Source organism: Odontesthes bonariensis, chromosome 10 (genome assembly GCF_027942865.1).
Source record: "Odontesthes bonariensis isolate fOdoBon6 chromosome 10, fOdoBon6.hap1, whole genome shotgun sequence".
Taxonomy (NCBI): domain Eukaryota; kingdom Metazoa; phylum Chordata; class Actinopteri; order Atheriniformes; family Atherinopsidae; genus Odontesthes; species Odontesthes bonariensis.
The window spans coordinates 31,070,294-31,092,229 of NC_134515.1; the positions used below are offsets into that span (position 1 = coordinate 31,070,294).

The 21,936-nt window shown below is 38.9% G+C and overlaps 1 protein-coding gene across 1 annotated transcript; it reads right to left on the reverse strand.

Moving 5' to 3' along the window:
• Positions 1-676: 676 nt before the first annotated feature.
• LOC142390376 (natural resistance-associated macrophage protein 2-like) lies at positions 677-21,591 on the reverse strand. Its single transcript, XM_075475789.1, has 16 exons — positions 21,493-21,591; positions 16,889-16,978; positions 15,077-15,234; positions 14,850-14,972; positions 11,368-11,487; positions 10,098-10,204; positions 9,941-10,011; positions 9,754-9,821; positions 9,198-9,353; positions 8,954-9,112; positions 8,748-8,834; positions 4,945-5,064; positions 4,566-4,715; positions 3,092-3,165; positions 2,850-3,003; positions 677-996 (listed from the first exon to the last, which is right to left on the reverse strand). The coding sequence occupies exons 1-16, from the start codon at positions 21,551-21,553 to the stop codon at positions 889-891; spliced, it is 1,806 nt and encodes a 601-aa protein (XP_075331904.1). The 5' UTR covers positions 21,554-21,591; the 3' UTR covers positions 677-888.
• Positions 21,592-21,936: the final 345 nt, after the last annotated feature.

Genomic DNA, 21,936 nt, shown 5'->3' on the forward strand with positions numbered 1-21,936 from the left:
AATGATTGATAGGTCAGTGTTAAGTGACTTAACAAACACATTCCTCTGAAAATGGTCAGCACTGGACTAAAAAGTGAGCAAAAAAGACAAACTTTGACTTTCAGAAAGCCTGGAGAACTTTTGCTAAAATTGCTTAAAACTATTAATGGAAAGGCTGGCTCTTGGGAAGCAAAATTATAAATATAAAGAAATAAAGAGAGGTAACACTTTTGTACACTACTGATCACACACACACAACAGCTCTATGGGACAGTAGTGGTCGCTGCGAGGAATTACATGCCTTCCAACACTACACAAACTACTCAGAAACAACTCAAGAGGCACAAAAACGTCCAGGCCATCCAAACTCATGAGGGCCTGCACAGATCACATTACAGATCAGCGCATCTCCCGAATGTGCAGGAACAAGCCCATTCCACAGAGACCCAATCCCAAAACACACAGGAGCCAAAGGATCGTCTGCCAGTGTCTCAGCGCCAAACACCACAGGACAACACCCAAACATCTTGTAGTGATGCCCCGATGAGTTAGAGCTATTCCGGCAGACAGGGGGACCAACAAGACACTAGCCAGGTGGTTTTAATGATCAGTGTATATCAACTTGCACAACTGACTATGCTTTGGTCATATGTGATATTCTAGAAAAATTCACCTGATTTGTTTGTTTTAAATTACATATGAATAAAAGTACAGTAAACAACAAATACAACAGATCCTAAATAACTAGATAAAAATATCTATAGCACCTGTAAAACTTAATCTTTCATCTGACAGTTCAACATCTTGTACATAAATTAGGACTAAATATAGTTACTGGAGCAAAATAGTACAAAATCAGTTATGTTCTCACAGCTTTGAAATAAAGATCCCCTTAAACACACAAGTGACTCAGCAGTCGATATCTAGTTGCTGCTCTATCAATACAGCTGTGTCGTTTCCTCTCCTGGTGCTTGGATCCACGCAGGACATCCCCAGAGCTATCAAACACAACCACACCTGCAGCACACAGACACAGGTCCAAATTACTTATCAAAATCACATATTCAGCAAAAGTGACAACCCAACAATCCAAACTGTGACCTTTTCTATTTCTATGTCAAAAGTTCAAGTCATACAGTAGCTTCAAAAAGGGTTCAGACACCCTGGAGCAGTTTCAGCACAGCTCTGACTGTCTGTGATTGGCTGAAAATGTCTGTGAAGATTCTTGATGATAGCAATTCAGAGAAGCAAGAGTCACAAGAGACTTACCTAAAATGACTGTGATTTTAAATTAAGTGTTTAAGATTCACATACAATTCTAAAAACACATTTTCAGGGTGAAAAAAAATGACAACAGAAAATGCAAAAAAATTAAGGATCTTAACTCTGAAGCAATGACATAAACCTTAGACAAAATCAACCCTTACTAATTGCAACTCAAAAGGATATATGGTCATACACCATGGAGACTTATTCACAAGATCTAATTCTTTTGTAAGTAAAATTCATAAACTCATGCTGAAAGCTTTATAATGCTTTAAATTGAGATGGTACCACATCTCTGCTAAAAAAAAGAAAAGTCTCAAACAATTAATCATTTATCAATTTGAATATGCTAGTTGATGATCTGTTAATCGAACAATCATGCCAGCTAACTTTTTAAAAGGTGTTTGTATTTTCCTATTGTTAGAATACATCTCTAGGATGCTCCTGAACACATCATCAGTGATGTGACCTGGGATCCTCGGGTGTTTCGGGTCTTTCAACATCAGACACCCTCACCCAGGCGACCCAGCCAAGGTTGATCAGACCCGGCTTGTGTTCAGGTGGCATTCGCTACTCCCCATGGATCTCCTCTCCTGATCCAGAGCCATCTGGAGGCTTTCTCTGCTTCCTCCGTGATGTTTTTGATGGCTCTTTTCCTCTCCATCCCAGTGATGCTCAGCGAACTCAAGGCTTTGTAGAGTGATTGGCCCGCAAACCCTCTGCAGCCTACCTCGATGGGCATACGCTTCGCCTTCCAGCCCTGCTTACGGCAGTCAATGACCAGCGGTTCGTACTTGGTCCTCTTTCTTTCATGGGCCTCGTCCAGTCGGTCCTCCCATGGCACTGTGAGCTCCATCAGGAGGATGTTCTTCGTCTCCTCTGAGACCAGGAGGATGTCTGGCCTTAGGGTGGTTGTGACTATGTGCTGGGGGAACTTCAGCTGTTTTTCCAGGTCAACAGACAGCTGCCAGTCTTTCGCAGTCGCCAGTAGTCCTGGTGGATTCCTGGCTCTTGCGGTTTTTCCCAGGCGCTCGCCATACAGCTTCCTCGGCTCTCCACTTCCTACTTGTGTAAGTAAAATTCATAAACTCATGCTGAAAGCTTTATAATGCTTTAAATTGAGATGGTACCACATCTCTGCTAAAAAAAAGAAAAGTCTCAAACAATTAATCATTTATCAATTTGAATATGCTAGTTAATGATCTGTTAATCGAACAATCCTGCCAGCTAACTTTTTAAAAGGTGTTTGTGTTTTCTTAAACCTCCTTCTGTTGTTGATTTAGTTTTCTCCAGTTAACCATGATATATTTCAACCCCCTTGCACCATTAAAAAAACAGACATGAGCACTGTGAATATTTGTGGGCAGAGCCATCTATCTCATTCTGCAGTACATCTATAGCTTCAGTTTTTTTACGAGGCAAAGGCAGATATGACTGATTTTTAATGTTGGAATCACTGGAGATTTCAGTCTATTTCCAATCATATATCTAAACATGTCTGAACAAAGTTTTACTTTCACATGAAACATTAAAAAAAAAACACTTTTAAATAAAATGTATTGTAATGTAATGGACCCGGGCCCATACAGCTTGATAATACCTACCAGGTATCCCACAAATGCCAGGTATGCAATGGAAAGGAATGCTGCCAACACGATCAACCATGCATTGTTGAGGGTGGTCATGTATACCACGACATAGTACATATTAATCGCACACACACACAGGATCACCAGTCCTCCTCCTATTTTAAACGTTCTGCAAAAAAAGGGTTACTATATGTAAGAAAGAATGAAATTTATAGTGTATCATTTTACTTTGAATCCAACCATGGAGACGAACTTACAGTCCATTGGCAAACTCCTTCATGAGAGATGGCAAACTGGTGAAAGTGAGGATAGGGATGAGAGCAAATGGCAACTGGAAAATGAGAAGATGAGTGAATACCATACTGTATGAGACATTTTACAATGTATTGTTGTCACATCAATGTTTTACCCTCCCCTGACTAAAAACTGCTCACCAATGTGCCCACTGTGACATGCTCCAGTTAAACTGTTCTAGACACACCTCCAATCTCCTGACCATATATGCCACTAGTGAACAAAAACCCTGAGATATTTAAACTCCTAGCATTGTGTGATAAACACAATTGATCCCATTTAGCATAAACAATGTAAACTGATTCACTTGAGTTCCCTTTTAAAGAGCCTTCATTTAAACTGCCTCAATACTTAATAACTTCAACCCCACGATTGAAATTATTGCATTTTGTTAGAAAATAATTAGACCATATTTGCTATCGTAGAAGTTAAACAGAAAAATATTTCTAAGACTGAGATTATTAAATAAAAGGTCATTTTCCCTAAACATCAAGGTTGAAAGCAGCCTCTAACAGGCTGAGTTACAAATATATGAACCATGATATATAGCATAATAACAGTAAGGGATTCCACTCCTAACTTTGAACATCAGATTTAAAAGGAATTCACAAAGCATTTTATAAAACGTGCCATGCTGATAATGCTCCTCCTTGTGACAGTATTTTTTAGTTCAGTTCAGTTCTAAAATGTTGTCATGAATATCTGGCTTCTAACAGAGCTCATTAACCCTCTCTAATGTGTCTATCAAAAAATGCAGCTCTGAAGCACTGAGGAATGTGAGACTATTAGTTCCAACGAAAATGTGCTAAAAAATATAGGCTAAATAACTAGTCAAAAATATTATTTGAGTTGTCTGTGAATTTCTTGGTAAAAGTGCTGTGATGTACTTAATTCACTAATGCAGTCCTGTAATCTGTTGACTGATAAAGTAAGTTCATTAAAGCTGCCGTCGGCAGGTTTTCAAAATTCCGAGTCTAAAGTCGGAAAATTCGAACTGATACAACTTTCAGGCCCCTCCCCCTCTGTGGACGAGGTTGTGCACGTGAGTTCACACCAGTGTGCGCGCACACAAGCTGGGGGCAGACTCACGCTCAGCATGGAAGACGTGGTTGGTGACTGTTCTGCTCAGATAATAGATAAATAATAAACCTAACGTGATTGGTTAAAAACAGCCGGGAGCGCTCGATTTTTGCAAGCACGATTACAGGCTTCAGAGGGAGCTACAGAATTCGGGGTTTTTCCTAAACAGCCTATTTAATATTCTACTTCCAGAATCCCATGACAGTTCAAGCTAATATGACTAAAAAAAAGTTGCCGACGGCAGCTTTAATCAAGCCAAAACCTAAACGCAGACCTACTTGTTTGTGTAGTTTAAGTATAACAAAGGTAGAAAGATGGTGTTGAATGCAGTTAAACCAGTTTTTATATGTGCTTAACCTGCATGCTCTGGAGCACATTGAGGAAGTCGTTCATGCCTGTCAGGTGTTGCACATCCTGAAAGATGGCCACGAGCAGGGTGGGAATGATAGCAAGTGAGCGGGTCAGCAACACCCGAGCAAAACGTGACCAGCGCAGGTTCAAGAAACCCTGAGAACACAACAGTTTGACATTTCTAAGTAGGTTTGTTTACAAATGATTCAGCAAAGTGAACAGTATACAATTGTATGTGGTTAATCACACATAAAAGTCTTAGTCGGTGCCAGAAAAGAACTCAAGAAAAGCTACATTTCAGAATGAAATAATACATTTGCAATAAATACCAGTATTTCTACTCTTTGTGTAATTTGAACGTTTTGTCCTTCACTTCTGCACTGACCTCCATGACAAACTGTCCGGAGTATGTTCCAGTCATCGTGGAGCTCTGACCAGCTGCAAGGATCCCCACGGCCCAAATGTACAGTGCTGCCGGGCCAAAGAAGCAGCCCAACACCACCCCCTGTGACAAGCACAACAAGATATCAGTCAATAAAACCATGTACGGAGCACACATTCATCAGTATTTAATTCCCCAGGAAGTTTATAATAAAACATTTTACAGAGAATGTTCAATGTTAATGTTGTGCAAGAGTTGTTCTTGTGCCAAGCGATTGTGAGGTCTGACTTTTTCTGGGTGGACGATTTTGTGATGCAAATGTATTACTCTTTTAAACGCATATTGTTTTGAGAAGTAAGACGCTTTATTTTTTAAGCCCCAGCCAACTAGCCGGACCACTTACGTCAACGCCAAAACTCAGCTGGAACTCGGCTCACAGGACGCAGCAGGGGGTAAGTCAATGTTCATAAATGATATTGCTAATATGGGATGTCATACAGCTTCATGTCAAAAGAGGCGAACTATCCCTTTAATGATGCTCACCTTTTTCCATTGTATGGATGTTATTAGTAGTTTCGTAAATATCTATAGACACCTGTATGGGTGTTGTTACTTAGTGTATGAGTGAATGCATTGCGGACAAGAAACAGCCACAACATGCTCCCAGACCGGCCAAATTAAATAAATCAATAAACACAAGAGGAACAAATTCAGAAAACCTCCAAAAAGATTAAGACAAAAAATCTTGCTGAACAAAAACATAAAACTATTAAATGTGGTTTGCTGAATATTAGATTTCTACTTTCCAAGTTTTTGTTTGTGAATCTTACAGAAACCTGGCAGCAGCAGGAGGATCATGTTAGCATTAATGAATCAACTCCCTCTGACTGTTTAAATGTTCACGTTCCTCGAACCACAGGCAGAGGAGGAGGAGTGGCAGCTATCTTCAGATTAAGGTTACTAATCAGTCCAAGACCCGAGATTAGTTTTAGCTCTTTTGAATATCTGAGTTTTTCCCACCCAAAGTGGAAATCCCAAAAAAACTCTTGTGTTTGTTATTGTGTATCATCCACCTGGCCCTTATTCTGAGTTTCTGTCTGAATTCTCAGAGTTTTCACTGCCTTAATTATACTCTTCATTGTGTATGAAGCCATTCTTGCCATTCTTGTGCTGACTTATTATGCCCCCCCCCATTTATGTCCTCATATGACACATGTACATTTGGCATTATTGTGGTCATTGTGGTGTTTCTCTTCCTCAACAGGTATCCTTTGAATGGTGTGTTGGTGTTTGTTGTCCCCTCTTCTCAAACCCCAGCTGGTCGAGGCGGATGGCCACCCTTCCTGAGTTTGGTTCTGCCAGAGGTTTCTTCCTGTTAAAAGGGAGTCGTTTCTCTCCACAGTCGCCTCAGGCACGCTCAGGACGGGAGATAGGATCCAAGAGAAGTTTTGGTGGTGGTTGGTTTCCTTAGCTCGGAAATTGTTTGTTGAATTGGCTTTATATGTATGAACTAGACTAATTTTGAATTTAATTAATTGGATTTGATTGGATTATGATTACAATGAATTGAACTCTGACTGTAATTTGTTGTGATTTGGCGCTATATAAATAAATTGAGTTGAACATTAAAACAGCCTGTGTAATATAAAGAAGGTATGCCTTTTCCTGCAAAAACAGCTCTGACCTTTGGACTCATGGAATTCACATGACATGACACATCACATGTTGAAAGCACCAAGACTTCAAGTCCCCAATGAAATCAAACTTAAAATTCTATGATCTATTTTGCACTATATGTCAACTATCTGCAACAAAAAAAAGGAAAAAAATGTTGATGGCTCATACTGCATCTGTGGTGTATACTAACTGTATTTTGTGAAATACAGTCTTAAAATTTCAAATCACAGCTGAGCTGATGCAGAATGGTGGTGTCTGCTCGGACCAATCAGAGCAGACTGCAATGTTTGGAAAGTGGTTGGCCCCTGTTATTACTGAAAATCATGTGTGAGCAAAAAACTTTCCTCTCGCTGTTTCATCAAAGTTTCATGGGCTCAACACACCATGTTGAAATTTCTTAAATTCTGAAATTTAAGAAGCACGACATCAGATGCTCAGTTAGATTAAAATCTGGAGTTTTCGAAGCCAAGTCAACATCATAAAGTCTTTGCCATGTTAGTCAAAACATTACCAAGGAGTTTCTGTAGTGTAACACTGTTCATTATCCTGCTGAAAAGGGCTACTGCCGCCATCAGGCAATACTGCTGCCTGTATCTGGTATCTGCCTTTAGGTAGGCTATATATGTCCAAGTAACAACCAAGGCCGGAACTCATCATTTCCCAGAACAGTGCCCAAGGCATCATGTATGGGATTAAGGCTTGCTTTATTCCATCCATGCTAACCCGGAGCCAACAGATCCACAGAGGATGCCATCAACAATACACAATACACACAGCCTCAGCCACCTGGAACACAGAGACTGTTATGTCAGAATGCTTTTCATTAACTACAGCTCTGCATTTAACACAATAAAACCTGACATCCTAGTATGTCAATTACAAATCCTGGACTTCACGACTCCACCTGTGCATGGATTAAAGATTTCCTGACTAACTGCCCAGAGTCAAAATAGATCCCCAACTCTCCTCCTCCATTACACTGGGCACTGGTGTACCCCAAGGGTGAGTCCAGTTCTCAACTCCCTTTAACACCCATGACTGTACACCTGCACATCCCTCCAATAACCATCATCAAATTCACAGATGACTGTGAATTCAACTGTCTTCTGACTCATCTCAGGGAGAGATGAGACCGCTTACAGGGATGAGATCGAGAAGGTGTCTGTGTTTAGCAAACAACCTGTCACTAAATATGACAAAGACCAAGTAATATTGGACTTTAGGAGTGTGACTGCATAAATATGCAGACATTTATGTTCCTGGGGGTCCTCATATCAGAGAACTTGTCCTGGTCAACCAACACCACAGCAACTATCAAAGAAGGCACAACAAAGACTACACTTCCTGAGGGTGCTCAGTAGGCTAAAGACAGAGAGGAAGCTGCTGGTGGCCTTCTACTGGGTGACCATAGAAAGGCTCCTGACCTTTTGGATCACAGTTTAGTAAGCAGGCTTCTCTGCCACAGCCAAAAATGATTCCAGAGAGTGGTGAAGACTACAGTGTGAATAATAGACTGTCCCCTCCCCTCTGTGGAGGACGTTGCAACATCATGGAATATCAGCAAAGCCTCCAAAATCCTCAAGGGCACCTCCAACCCCAGCCACCACGTCTTCAAGTTGCTGCCCTCTGGCAGGCCCTATAGGTCAGTAAAGAAATGCACCTCCAGACTCATGAACAGTTTCTTTCCCACTGCCATTAACACTTTCAACAAGAAAAACTTTTCATAGAAATGATCCATGCTTCTATGCACCAGCACTTTTTTCCTGTACAGATTTGTACTCATATAGATTATTTATTCTACCTTGTTTTATGTCCTTTTTTAAATTGTGTGTTATGTCCTTTTTGACTCTTTGTTCCTTCTAATGTGTTGTGCCTTAATTGTCTTCATCTAAGAGAAGCAATCTTAATTTTGTTGTATGCCCAATGACGATAAAGTCTCTATTCTCTTTATTCCCTCTGTTGCCTACCGTTCCATGTATGCTCGGGAAGAGAGTTGAATTGAATATCAAATCAATGTTCGTCAATTCCTCTACCAGGAATGTTGTGGCTGATAAGGTGGATATTAGAGGTTTGGATACTGTGTATGGGGTGTGAAGAATTATGTGCAATGAATGTCACTGAAAACATACCCCTTTGTAGATATCCACCTCCAGTGTTTTATTGTTCAGAGGGAACAGGTGCGAATGAGGACTGCTAGACTGATTGCAGACGTTGTACTGAAATGTAAAAAAAAAAAAAAAGAAAGAAAAAGAAACACATTTAAACCACTAATTTCTAAAATACAATTTAAATGAAACAATTCTACGTTTATAAGTGCAGCTTCATGGATACTCACCACCTCCATGTTTGTGCGCTGGTAAAAAGCCTCAGCAAAGACAGCTACCACAAACACATTGATGAGGAAAGAGACAAACAGTGCGATGGCTGACTCAATGAAGAAATATTTGTTGGCCTCTTTTACTTCTTTCTTGTTCGAGCGATCCACATCTCGAGACTGAGAGAGCATTAAGACACACACTGATAACCTGAATAAAGTTTTAAAACAGCTGATTAAAAAGGGAATTTTGTGACTGTCGGACCTTTACGAGAGCAGAATGGAGGTAAATGTTGTGAGGCATGATGACGGCACCCACGATGCCAACAGCCTGACCCAGCTGAACAGGCCCGCAGCCCTCGCAGTATGGTACAAACATCCCCTTCAGTAACTGGCCTTGATCTGGACTCGCTGTCACATACTAGACAGCAGAGAACCTGTGTCAATTTCAAAATCATAGACATTTCAAATATGCAACCAGGAGCAATGCTCCAAATTGCTCCTGGAAGTTGCGTAGCTTTGATTCCTTGCAACAAGAAATAGTTGTTGGTTTGAGCAATTAAATGAAATAGTTCACTTACTTTTTCTGCCAACACTGTAAACCTTTAATTGGGGAGTTCCATAAAGCTCTCAGCTTAAGCATGTTGTACTTGTTTATACTCAGATGAAAATCAGTTTTAAAAAATTCAGGTTTTGCAGATTTTTTTTTTGCCCCTAAACATTGGCTTGCCTTAAATAAATGATCTGCTGTTGGCTGTGAAACTGGAGGTGTTAAAACAAACTGAGTGACACCATATAGTCAGATCTGTAAATGTCATTACCTCATATCCAAAAGTAACAGCCATGATGGTGATAAGCAAACCAAAAAAGGCTTCCAGTTTTCTCAAGCCTGCAGAGAACAACATTAGTATACATTAATTTATTGTTCCTATACGCTGATGCATAGTTTGTTTACCAGTTATTTGAAAATAGATATCATAACGTATGGAGAGCATAGATACAACCTACCATACTTATCAAATAAGAGGAAGACAAATGTATCAGTGATGGTTATGAGGACACCAGCCCAGAGGGGGATCCTGAAACATACAGGGTAAATTTGGTCACAACCACATAATCTTTTCAAGCACTTATTGAACTATGACTCTGTCCCTGTTCAAACCACCTGCCAGAGGAGAGGAGGTTGAAAGCAATTGCACAGCCAATCACCTCCTGCATGTCTGAGCCTATAATCGCCAGCTCCACCATCAACCACAGGATGATACGAGGCACCTTGACAGAAGACACAAGTCAGTATCAGGTCATATTTATACAAGTGGCACTCTGATTTAGATAATTATGAAATTTAAGAAGCATGACAAAATAAAATTACTTCTTGTGTGCATGAGCCTCCATTTCCAACCCTTGAGATTCAAACGTTTTTTACAGCTCGTCATTTAAGTGCTAAACTCCATGAAAATGGTGTTATGTCAGGATCTAATCTGGTTTTGTTTTATATAGGATTTGTATCAGTTATCAATATGCAGGTATCAATACCCTGCTCTATAGTTTGAATGAATGTCCTTACTTTTTTTGTGTGCTTTCAAATTCTTATAGATTTTCACTTTTTGATCTCTGATTATTGTTAGACCATGCAGTTTTGACAGGGTAGCTCTGTTGTAAAAAAAAAAATGCTCTAATCAAAAATAGGTCTATACATGAAATGGGCTATTTTGACTTGATTTTTATTATTGTATTATCCAGGTGTTTTGACTTATACTTTACTTGTACTTAGAACAACAAACATGTAAGTTTCTTTAGCTTAAGCTACAATCATTCTCATATATACCTTCTAATAGTGTGTACACTAGCTACCTACACTACCTAACTAACCTTCACAACTTATTCGCCATTAAGAGAGCTCATATTGCTTCTACTGGAAGGACAGAAGGAACATCAACAGTTGTTTTTGCATGTATGTTACAGGAGCGAGCACCGTGTCAAACCTCACAATCGCTTAGCGCTATTTTCTCTCCCTTTGTATCACTCCGTGATTGCCACCTGCCGACAGCCGCACCTGTTACGGTGTTTGCTGCTCGGAAGCAGGGGACTGCTCGGTCTGCACTTCGGTCTGCACGGTCTACACAGCATTGCAGTGACACGATGGGAGAGAAAATAGCACCAAGCGATTGTGAGGTCTGACTTTTTCTGGATGAACGATTTTGTGATGCAAATGTATTACTCTTTTGAACGCATATTGTTTTGAGAAACAAAACGCTTTATTTTTTAAGCCCCAGCCAACTAGCCGGACTACCTTCGTCAACGCCAAAACTCAGCTGGAACTCAGCTCACAGGACGCAGCAGGGGGTAAGTTAATGTTCATAAATGATATTGCTAATATGGGATGTCATACAGCTTCATGTCAAAAGAGGCGAACTATCCCTTTGATATCTCACAGTGTGGTACTGGCGGTTGCAGACTTCAGCCAGGTGCATCTCGGTGACTACGCCCAGCCGAATCGCCAGCCGCTGCAGTAGCAGGCCAATGACAGTGGCCAACAGCAGCACCCAGAGGAGCTGACAATGACAGCAGAGAACTTTTTTGTTAATCAGTCATCTTACGAGCTCAAAGAAATTGAATCAGAATCCCTAGCTGTAATCAAACTGTAATTATCTGAAAAAATGCAACAGGAGAAATTCAGGTTTAGTATTGTGTAGATAAAGTCTATACAATACAACAAAGGATTAAATTGTTTAGGTTAAAAAGTGACATCACAACCAGATCTGAGTACAGACTAGAGGAATTCTAAAAAAACTTACTTAATTCCTAATACACTGACTCAGACATGAACTTTTCCAACAAAATAAATCTGGAAAATATTTGCAAATCATATTTGACAAAACAAATAAAAGAAACAACTTTTTTTCAGTCGATAAAAACTCAATAGGAAGCCTCCACACTATAAGGAAATAAATGCAAACTTGAAAAACATAAAAGCAAATGAAAAAAAAGAAAAAAAAGAAAAGTCACAACACAACTCTTGGCTTACCAATAGGAGTGGACTGACTTCCTACTGACCTAAATCTTATACCTAATCATAAAGCACTGGGTCCTGATTGCTGCCCTGTTGAGTTCTGAAAACACTTTTTGCCCATTTAAGCTCCAGTTTTCATCAGAATGTTAACAGAAACAATACTAAATTCAAGTCTTCCTGAACTGAACTTCTCCTTAAACTTAACAAAAAATCTAATCGTTCCATCTCTGCTATTAATGTAAATATGAATATCTTTACTTGGGTATTAGCCCACAGATTAGAAAAGTAATTTCACCCATAATTTGTTTAGATCAAACAGGTTTTACATGTAGTCATGCATCCAGCAACACATGCAGTTTCTTTTATTCGAGGCAATATCCATTGCTTCAACAAACATCATTATACCTAGCCTGGGTGCCAGCCGAACTTAGCCCCGCCCATAAAAGATTTGGTCGGGAAGTTCAGTCCGGCTCTGCTCAGTTGGGAAATCATTATGCCCGACCAAGAATGGGTCGACCCAATCAGATTGCCAGGGCGGGCTTTATACGATGATGGACAGATGATCAACAGGGACATTATCGACTACGTCACTAAAGAGGGCTTGGTTTGACTTCGTTTGAAACAAACATGGCTGCCGCTGGAGAGCTAGGGTGTGTAGATTCTGCCATCGAGTCTGTTCTACAGGATCTCCACATTGCATTTATTTTGAAAGACGAACAGAGGAACGCGATAAAGACTTTTATCGATAGAAAAGATGTTTTTGCCGTCCTTCCTACAACAAGTGTGTGTCACTTAATCTACGTCACATACTACGTTGCTCTGATTGGTTGTAGCTCTATCCAATTGAGCGAAGAGGCATTTTTTCTCCTGGTTTGGTTGAAACACGCCCCATACCCAAAACTCTATTGAGCAGTATCAGACTCACATTCTGACTAGAATCGTGAGTATGACGTAGTCAGGCTACATTATACCCACCCTTGATGCACAAAAAGGTTGTGACACAGTGAATTAGACATTCCTGTTTGCCATATTAGGGGGATTTAGCTGATCCAATCAGTAAAACCCCCTCAGAGGTCACACTCTCTCTCTTACAGCCAGACCTGGACAGAGGTATCCCAGCTGCTTCTCCTTCAGCCCCCCAGCCACCATCTTGTGCCCTCACCACCATGGTTGCCATTTTGTCTAGGTTTAGACAATAGTGTTTATTAATGAAAGTACTAGTGATTTAATCATTGCGCCAACTTTAATTAATTCTATTGTACTATTTTACAAGAGAAATTGTTTTGTGGTCATTGTTTATGTTTCACTGTGAGAACTGCTGGTTGCAGTGCTCAGATTCAAAGCCTTCATATGACCAACATATTTTGAGACTGATACTGGGTTTTAGTTATTATCTCATGACATACTTAAGTGGTGCCCTGAAGGGAATCTTTTCATTAATACTTTTACTGAATATTAATGACTGTCCTTGTACAGTTAATATTTGCTAATAACTATTCTGCACTCTGGCAATTTTTTCCTCCTATCATAATGCATAACCATGGCAAAGGGAAAATTGTTTGCAACTTCAAGCAGTTGATTGAGCTTTACAAAACCCAAGTAATGCCTGGCATAAGACCCTCAAATCAACTGAAAATCAGTTGAAGAGGAGATGTCAAGGATGCAGAACAGGAACAAGGGGAGTGAACAGGGGAGGAAGTTAAACCATTTCTTCCCTTGAGTCACATGGAAAACCTGAGATCTCAGGCAGATGAATGAACGACCTTGGACCATTGACAGGGATGCAGTGGGAATATCGGGAAGTATTGTTTTTAATTGTATGTAGTCTCAAGACTAGACAGACAGACAATTAAACTTTACTTTTTGACAAAGCTTGTAGTTAGAGGGGGCTCAAGTGACCCGAAACATCCCATAGTTATGCTGCTAGATTGCTGGGGGACCGCCTGTGATACACCTTTCCTCACTTGCTTCTCCTTTTCTTTATCTATAACATTATTGTTGTCAATAACTTGTGTTTCTCTTTCTCAGCAGGTATCCCTGGCCAGGTGTTATGGTGCTTGTTGTCCCCTCTTTTCTGTCCTCTCAAACCCCAACTGGTCGAGGCGAACAGCGACCCTTCCTGAGTCTGGTTCTGCCAGAACTTTCTGGATGGGGGATTGGATCGAAGAGAAGTTTCGGTGCAATCTGTTGGTTTCCTTAGCTTGGCAACGTTTTAAAAATTGGCTTTGTATGTACTGTATTGGACTAATCTGGAATTTAATTAATTGGATTTGATTGGATTATGATTCAATTCAATTCAATTCAATTCAGTTTTATTGATATAGCACCAAATCACAACAAATATCATCTCAAGGCACTTCAATAATACAGTCCAATGCAACCCAATTAGAGTCCAATTAATTGTAATCGTAATCCAATCAAATCCAATTAATTAAATAAAAAATTAGTCAAATTCATACATGTAGAGTCAGTGATATATAAATGATATTCAAATATAAAATTATATATCTTTTTCTTTGAACTGATATGTATATTGGACATTTTTATTGTGGAGCCATTTTCTGCTAAACAGTGTGTATAGTTTGGAAGCTTCAATTATACTTAAATGTTGTGATTTCCACTCACAGGAATCTTTTTAAATATAAGATGAAATATCTGCTTACTTCTAGACTATTTTATTTTGTGCTAAGTTCATGTAATTTACTGTTGATACAACTTTTGATATTTTTGGCTATATTCTATCAATCAAAAGATTAATAAATAGTGTTATACCAATCTCTTAAATATCCACAATAGTACCACAACTAAATATCCCTTGCCATTGTGGAGCAAACAGTAACCACCTGTGAAACATTAGATTATTCCCAATCAATCAAAACGGATATCAAGTGAGACTTCATTTACCTTGAATCCAGCTTTTGCACCCGACTGCAGGTCAGACTCAATGTTACCTGGGTCCAGATAGGCTATACTCATCAGAAAGCCCGGCCCAGTAAAAGCCCAGAGCCTACGAAGACTAAAACCCCTCTACAGGAGGAGGAAATGCAAGCTGTTACACCAAAGCTGGGATAATATATGTGTTAACATAATTGTTAATACAAGTAAACATGTATGGTACAGGTTTAGATTACCTCACTGTCCTCCTCAGGAACAGGGACCCTCTGGTCAAAGTAAGTACTCGGAGGTGGTTCATTATTATTATTCTGGAGGAAGACTGAGGGTGCAACGAGTACTCTGTGGGTGTGCGTGGTCAGGATTACAGCTTTCTTTCTTCTTTTCACGACATCATCTGATGAAAAATCAGGATTTGATAAAAGTCTCAAACTTATGAGTATTTATGACATGCATAACTCCACAGTATAATAGCTTGTGGTGGGTTATAAATGGCTGTAAAAATAAAATGGAAAAAAAAAATCTGTGTAATAATAATGCTTTATGTGTGTTAGCATGCTAAAACATATTTTTTGTATAATAAACTAAGGACTAAATGAATCATTTTGGCCTGACGATGGTGCCAGTTGCTGTTATTGTATAGTTATAGCCACTGAAACTACATTCAGTTTGTTTTTATTTTTTTGTAGATTGTGGGTGGATCTCTTCTTCTTCGCTTCTTTTTCTTCTTCTTGTCAATTTTCAATTTATGTGTACAGTAAATATTTTGGATCTAGTGTCTTCTGTATAAGCTGACTTGAGTTTGAATACATGAAAAACTTAAAGGATCACCAAAGGAAGAGTGATTAGAACTAATATTTTAAAGAATTTCTAGTCCATCCATAGTTGCTAAAGATTCCCTCTAGACATTCATCCATTCTCCTGTTGGTTTTATCCACTTTTGCCTCAATGACCACTGAATGGAATTTATCCAGCTGACACCTCCAGACATATTTGCAGAGATATGAAAATCCTGTGCATTGAAAAAAAACATTTGTGTCTGAAAATAATGTTCAGCTACAATTTTTAGAGTTTGAAAACTGTTTTCTACCTCCAATACAACACACAGTTAATAATCAATGTTAAAGAAAAATTCAATAACAGCATTTGTGAGTGAAAATGGCCTTCAAGACATCATTTCTGCACAATTTGAAGTTGCACATTAGAAAAGGTTGAACAAAAGGTTCTCTTCACTTTAGCAAATTCATTTTTACGTGCGCTTGAGATGGTTGTTGCCTTTTTCTTTCAAAATTGAATCGCATGTGGGAACAAATAATTCTGGTTTTACCACATTTAAAAATGAATTAACCATTAAAACTTCCGAACAAAAAACATCAATACTTGATGATATGAGAGAATAATCACACTGCGCCCAATTGAAAAAGCAATTCTTGAATATCCTTCTCTCCATTTTTACTTTCTACAAGTGTCCTCTTCTTTGGGTTTTTTTCCCCAGTTTCTTACAAACATGCATCAAATCTTGAATTTCCTTCGGGATCAATCAATCTATCTATCTATCTATCTATCTATCTATCTATCTATCTATCTATCTATCTATCTATCTATCTATCTATACAGTTGACTGCTGAAAACAGATTTTGTTTTTATTTTAGCAACATTTCAAAAGTTTGCCTCAAATTCATTACGCCAACATGACGAATGTGATAATTTAGCTTCTTTTGGTTATTATTATTATTTTTTTTCTAGCACTGCTGTGTAGAATCATGGGTTGTTATTTTTCAAACTCCAGAATAGCCACTATGTAGACCTTAAAGTAACAAAGTTTTGTTCAAATTAAAAAACTAAATCCTGTTTAATTAAAATCTGCTTTTGTGTAAATATTGAAGTTTTCCTTGAAGGTAAATGGATCATTTCACCTCTGAAAGGTATCAGGTTGAGTAACTTCTTCATTTAAAGTAAAATAGGTTGGGTTGAATGGATGAGTAGGGTAGATTAAAGGTTAAATGCATTTCATAAAGGGGGAGTCCTAAAAAAAAACAAAACAATCTCACCCTGTTGCTCCATTTGTTCTGGCTCCTGCTCTGTGGGAATCATGGGAGGCAGAGATGAAATGTGGATGTTCTCAGGAGGGGGGTTTCTGACTGAAAACAAACAGGTAACAATACTGGAATTACAGGAATTACAAAGCCACTTACACGATATCTACAAATGCGAAACTAAATCTTTCACATAAAAATAAGGATGAGAAAAAGTTTGCCGGGTATCAGCTGTTTATTTAACCTATAGACATGGCTGGATTAATCTACCAGCGTGCCTCGGACGAAATCTAAACTTTTCGTTTTTTTTGGTTTCTTTGTCACTATTATTTTCTAAGTTTGTGACCAAATCACAATGAATGTCATCTCAAAGGCACTTCAAAGATACAGGCCAATTGTAATCCAATCATAATCCAATAAAATCAAATTAATTTCAATCTAAATTAGTCCAACTGATACAATAACTAATGACTGCATTTTGTTTTTCATCTGCATTTTTCAAAAACATAACAACTTTCTGGAAATATGGTTGCATAGTTGAATTGTAACAATGTTCAGATCCAAAAATTCATGACAGCAGTAGCCTTTGGGGAAACTTTCCATATACGTTTAGAAAGCTAATGTTAGCATGTTTAGGCTAACATTCCTCTTAATGTCACCTGGATGTTGTTCATAATTTTAGTAGTTGTCATAACTGTTTGTTCTGTCCAAATATAAAATTAAACATAACTATGTGGTGAAACTGTGTGTGTGTGTTGATCCATTGAATTTCAGTGTCATTGGTGACTGCCACCAAATTTCTGATTGGGAGGGGAGGGAAGACTGCTCTAGTTGCAAAAAAAAAGTCAGTTTGTATTTGGGACTATGACAAATTACTACCTGTTTGTTGATATTGTGACCAGATTTTATTTTGTAGAGCATAATGTTCATATTGTTAATTATGGTCCCATTCAGAGTGAAACAGATTATTAAGTAGGGTATGGATTAGATACAGGGATACGATGTGACAAGCTGCAGCCAATAGCAGCCAATAGAAGTTTTTATAGTTCTTAGTCAAGTCACAGCTCACTTGTAGTGTTTCAAAAACCAAGATGGTTATGGCCGAACTTGATGGTTCGAAGGCAATCTCCTAATGGATTTTGAGAATGAAAATATGATCTCTTTGTGCTCACCCAGATTTGAGTCTCCAGTTTTGTTTGAACCCTAAAAAAGCTTGCTTGGTTAAAGTAGATGAAACTGTCCAATGCTGACGTATCGAAAGCCACATTGTTAAGGAGCTACGTGTGAGATTTACATCCCTATTATAAAAATACTGCAAAACACAGCTGACATCGAGGCAATCAAAGAAAATATTGAAACATGAAAACTACTGATGAGAAGATGGAAAAGTGGTTCAACAAATTTCAATCCAGTTCAATACTGGAATTTATAGCTGTTCAACCTTCTTGAAGTTGTCAATGAAACATCAAAGAACACAAAGAGATACGATTTTTTTTATCTGTCGTCAAATTGCACAAAAAAAAAAAAAAAAAAGCTGGGGTTGTTCATCGACACTAATCATAGTCCCAGATGCAACAGGAAACGAAAATTAAAAAAATGGGAATACATTATTTACCTGACTCCCACCCTCTGGTATTCGCATACCATCTGGGACGAGCCCACAACCGACATGATTTCAAATGGGGCTATTTTTTCTAAAACTCGTGCATGTGATTGGATGAAGAATCTGTCCGTCATCTTGACTGACACGCCACTTCAGCCACTCCCAATGACTCAACCCGTGACGTAGCTCAGAGTTTACCTGACTCCCGCCGTCTGGAGCATGAATGGGCGGCCACACTGAACTTACCTTTACACACGGGATGTTCCAGCTTGATTATTATGTTTTATTATATATAATATACAAAGACATAGGCGCAGTGTGCAGTTGCAACACTGACAGCAATGTCCAACACATGGTAAAATGATGTAGCATAAAATAATAAGACACATACAAGGCCATTTAGGCACACAAAGATGTTAAAAGCAGTGGCTTAAGACAAGAAGCTAAAAACTTGGGGAAGAAAAACACCCTACAGTCATGAGGTGAGCATCTAGAGGACGCGTGGTGTATTTCGGCACGCGTGCTCAAGCATTATGCAGCGCGTCCCGTAAGGAGGAAAAGGGGCGCTTTTTACGGGTGTCCTTATACCACGCGTGATATAAAAAAACAGAACGTGATCTTTAAGATATATAGCGTGTGCTCTCGACGTGTGGATATGGCAGCGTTGGCTTGCGATAATAACGCGGCCATAACGCCGCCCATTCATCCAAAGTCCCACCCAGCGATTAATGATTGGCTCTGATTATTTTCTAATCGGACGAAACACATATGACTCCCAGGCTCCTCAGATGGTTGTGTGAGGAAAGGGAACGCCCCCGCGTGTAGTTGGTGAACGCAGCCAGATGACGTGAGTCAGGTTAATACATTATAGCGAAAATAAGAGAAATAGACATGAAATGTTGCAAAAAAAATAGAAAAAAGAGCAATGAGAAAGAAATTGAAATCATGGAAATGTTGCTAAATAAAGATTCTGAAATTTAAAAGTCGACATTATTGAAGCTCTAATGAAATAGATAATGTTGTGCAAGTTGACACTTTACAAGAACTAGTTCAAAGGTCAGTTCACATGGATTAAAACTGAACTACTTCACAGTTCACATTTGAAATTCTGAACTAAGTTCATCGTTCAGAAATAAACTGATTTATTTTCATTTCTTTTTGATGACATCTGAATGATCCTCTTTTATTGTTTCTTAAGAGTTCTGGAGTGCTTTAAGTACTGGATCATGGCTTCAACATCCATCTGAGCAGATGCATGCACATTTATGCACTTATCTGTTAAGATCTATGGGTTTTCTTTTGTTTTTCTTTGGGTTTTCGTTTTCATTTCGCCTCACCTCTGTTCCTGCCTTCTGCGGGAGTGGCTCACTGAGTGGCTGATTACTCATCGGAATCCCCTGTGACTGACTGATTGCCTGCTGTTTATTAGCCTTGGTATGCTCTCCAGTCGGCACCAGTTCGTCCTGCTTTCATGCGGTATTGTATGGCCAACCTTTGTTTTATCTTGTGATCTGTGAAGAGGTTTTTCAGTAACCCTGCCATTCCTCTCCATTCTCAGGATTTGTTTCACTGACTACTAAAGCAGCACTGAGCTTCAGAGTTTGCTTGTGGAGCACATATCAGTCCACTTTCTGAATAGTCCCACACCTGCCTGCCAATCACTCTACACTGCCGACTCTATTGGTAGTTTACAAATCCAAGCCTACTGGGAAAACCCATCCCAGTCAGTACAATTTTCCACTTACTTTCTGGACTGTTTCTTTCATCTACCTGGATACCCACCTATCCACATTCTCTCAGCCCACCTCACAGAATTGTCTCCTGACCTTGTTGGAATCAAATCAAATCAAATCAAATTTATTTATATAGCACATTTCATGTACAAACAGTTCAAAGTGCTTTACATAAAATAAAAGCATTGCAGCAGGGAGTGCAAGAAGCATTAAAAATACATAAAAGAATATAAAAAGAAACAAATAAAATCATTTAAATGAATTTAAAAACAGGCAGCAGTCTAGATCAGTTAAAAGATATGATTCAGATTAAATGGATCTCTTCAACAGATTGTTAAGTTCTGCACAAGCCTGTTAATGTTGTCATGATCTGAATCAGGTGTGTTGAAGCAGGGCAACATCTAAAACCTGCAGGACAGCAGCCCTCGAGGACCGACTTTGGAAATCCCTGCTCTACACTACTGTGTCCTAAATAAATGCATGCAAAGTAATTAGTTCCTATATCAATATTTTCAAACAGAAATCCTGTCAAACATTATGGTAGCAATATGCCTGCCTTTGTATATATCAGAGCTACCTATTATTTATTACTAATAGATGTGTGTCGGAAACTGAGTATACTCAGATGTGTGTATTTCTATGAAAAGGTCTGCAATTGAAAAGTAAGCTTCGGGTCACTTCTGAGACTCACTTGAGACTGAAATGAAGCATTGTGAGTTTTTTCAGCTTTTCAAGCTGTGCATTTACAGTGAGCCCTCACAATAAAAATAATCAAGGTTACTTTTTTAAGTCACATGAGCAGATTTGCTTGCAGTCATGAAAAAAAACGTTTTGCATTATTCATTAGCATCACTGTATTTTCACAGATTTTGTGTACATATTTTCTTAAAACAAACATACACACACACTGAGTGTGCTGTTATTACAGCATTGCAGATTTCTGTGTAACCAGTTGGTTCCTTGACCAATCATTTGATGTACTGTAGCTTCACTTCACATTTTAAAAGTAAATGCCTGAATTCATAGAAATGTTGTCTTGCACATGACACGGAACCTATAGGAACTTTAACTGCGTTGTTACTGTAAATGATAAACAGTCTGCAATAAATCATCAAGCAGTCAATGTGAACTTTGTTACACTATGGAACACCGGGAATACCAGAGAAAAGAAGTCACATTTGACAGAGAAAACATTGTACATTAAGATTTAAGATCCAGCCGCGAGTTACCTCTTCTGTTCTGTACGTGCATGAGGAAGTAAATCAGACTGTCAGAGAGCTTACTTGTGCGCAGGAATGACAGCATTCTGTGTTGTGCTGCAGGAACACGGTTCAAAATTCTCATCAGGCAAAACGAGCAGCAGACCTCTTGGATTTAAAAAGTGACTCTCCTCCGCGGTTTCTTCCACGCTTCTCCTTTGGGTCAGGTGGATTCTGCGTCGCAAGAGAAGGTTGTTTTACAGGTTTCTTGACTCACCTGGCAGGTGAGGAGGAGGAAACTGCCAGAGTACAAAGTACTGGACCAGAAGAAAAATCATTTAGCCTACTGTCGTTTTTAAAAAAAGAGAGAGATTGGGTTGCAACTTATTTTTTCCAAGAATGAAATATTTTTTCTAAATATTTTAGAAAAAAAACCCTTCATTGAAATAAAATTACAAAAAGTGTCCTTAAGCACTTAAAGGATAAGACCGGTTTTTTGACATTGGGCCCTTGATTTCACATTATAGC

Excerpts from the sequence above, each read along its gene's own strand:
- LOC142390376 (XM_075475789.1), bottom strand. The coding sequence starts at position 21,553 with ATGAGAATTTTGAACCGTGTTCCTGCAGCACAACACAGAATGCTGTCA. Across the intron at positions 11,488-14,849 it reads GTGCAAAAGCTGGATTCAAG|CTCCTCTGGGTGCTGCTGTT; the intron begins GTAAATGAAGTC and ends TGTCATTGTCAG. Across the intron at positions 997-2,849 it reads TGGCATTTGTGGGATACCTG|GTGTGGTTGTGTTTGATAGC; the intron begins GTAGGTATTATC and ends TGTGTGCTGCAG.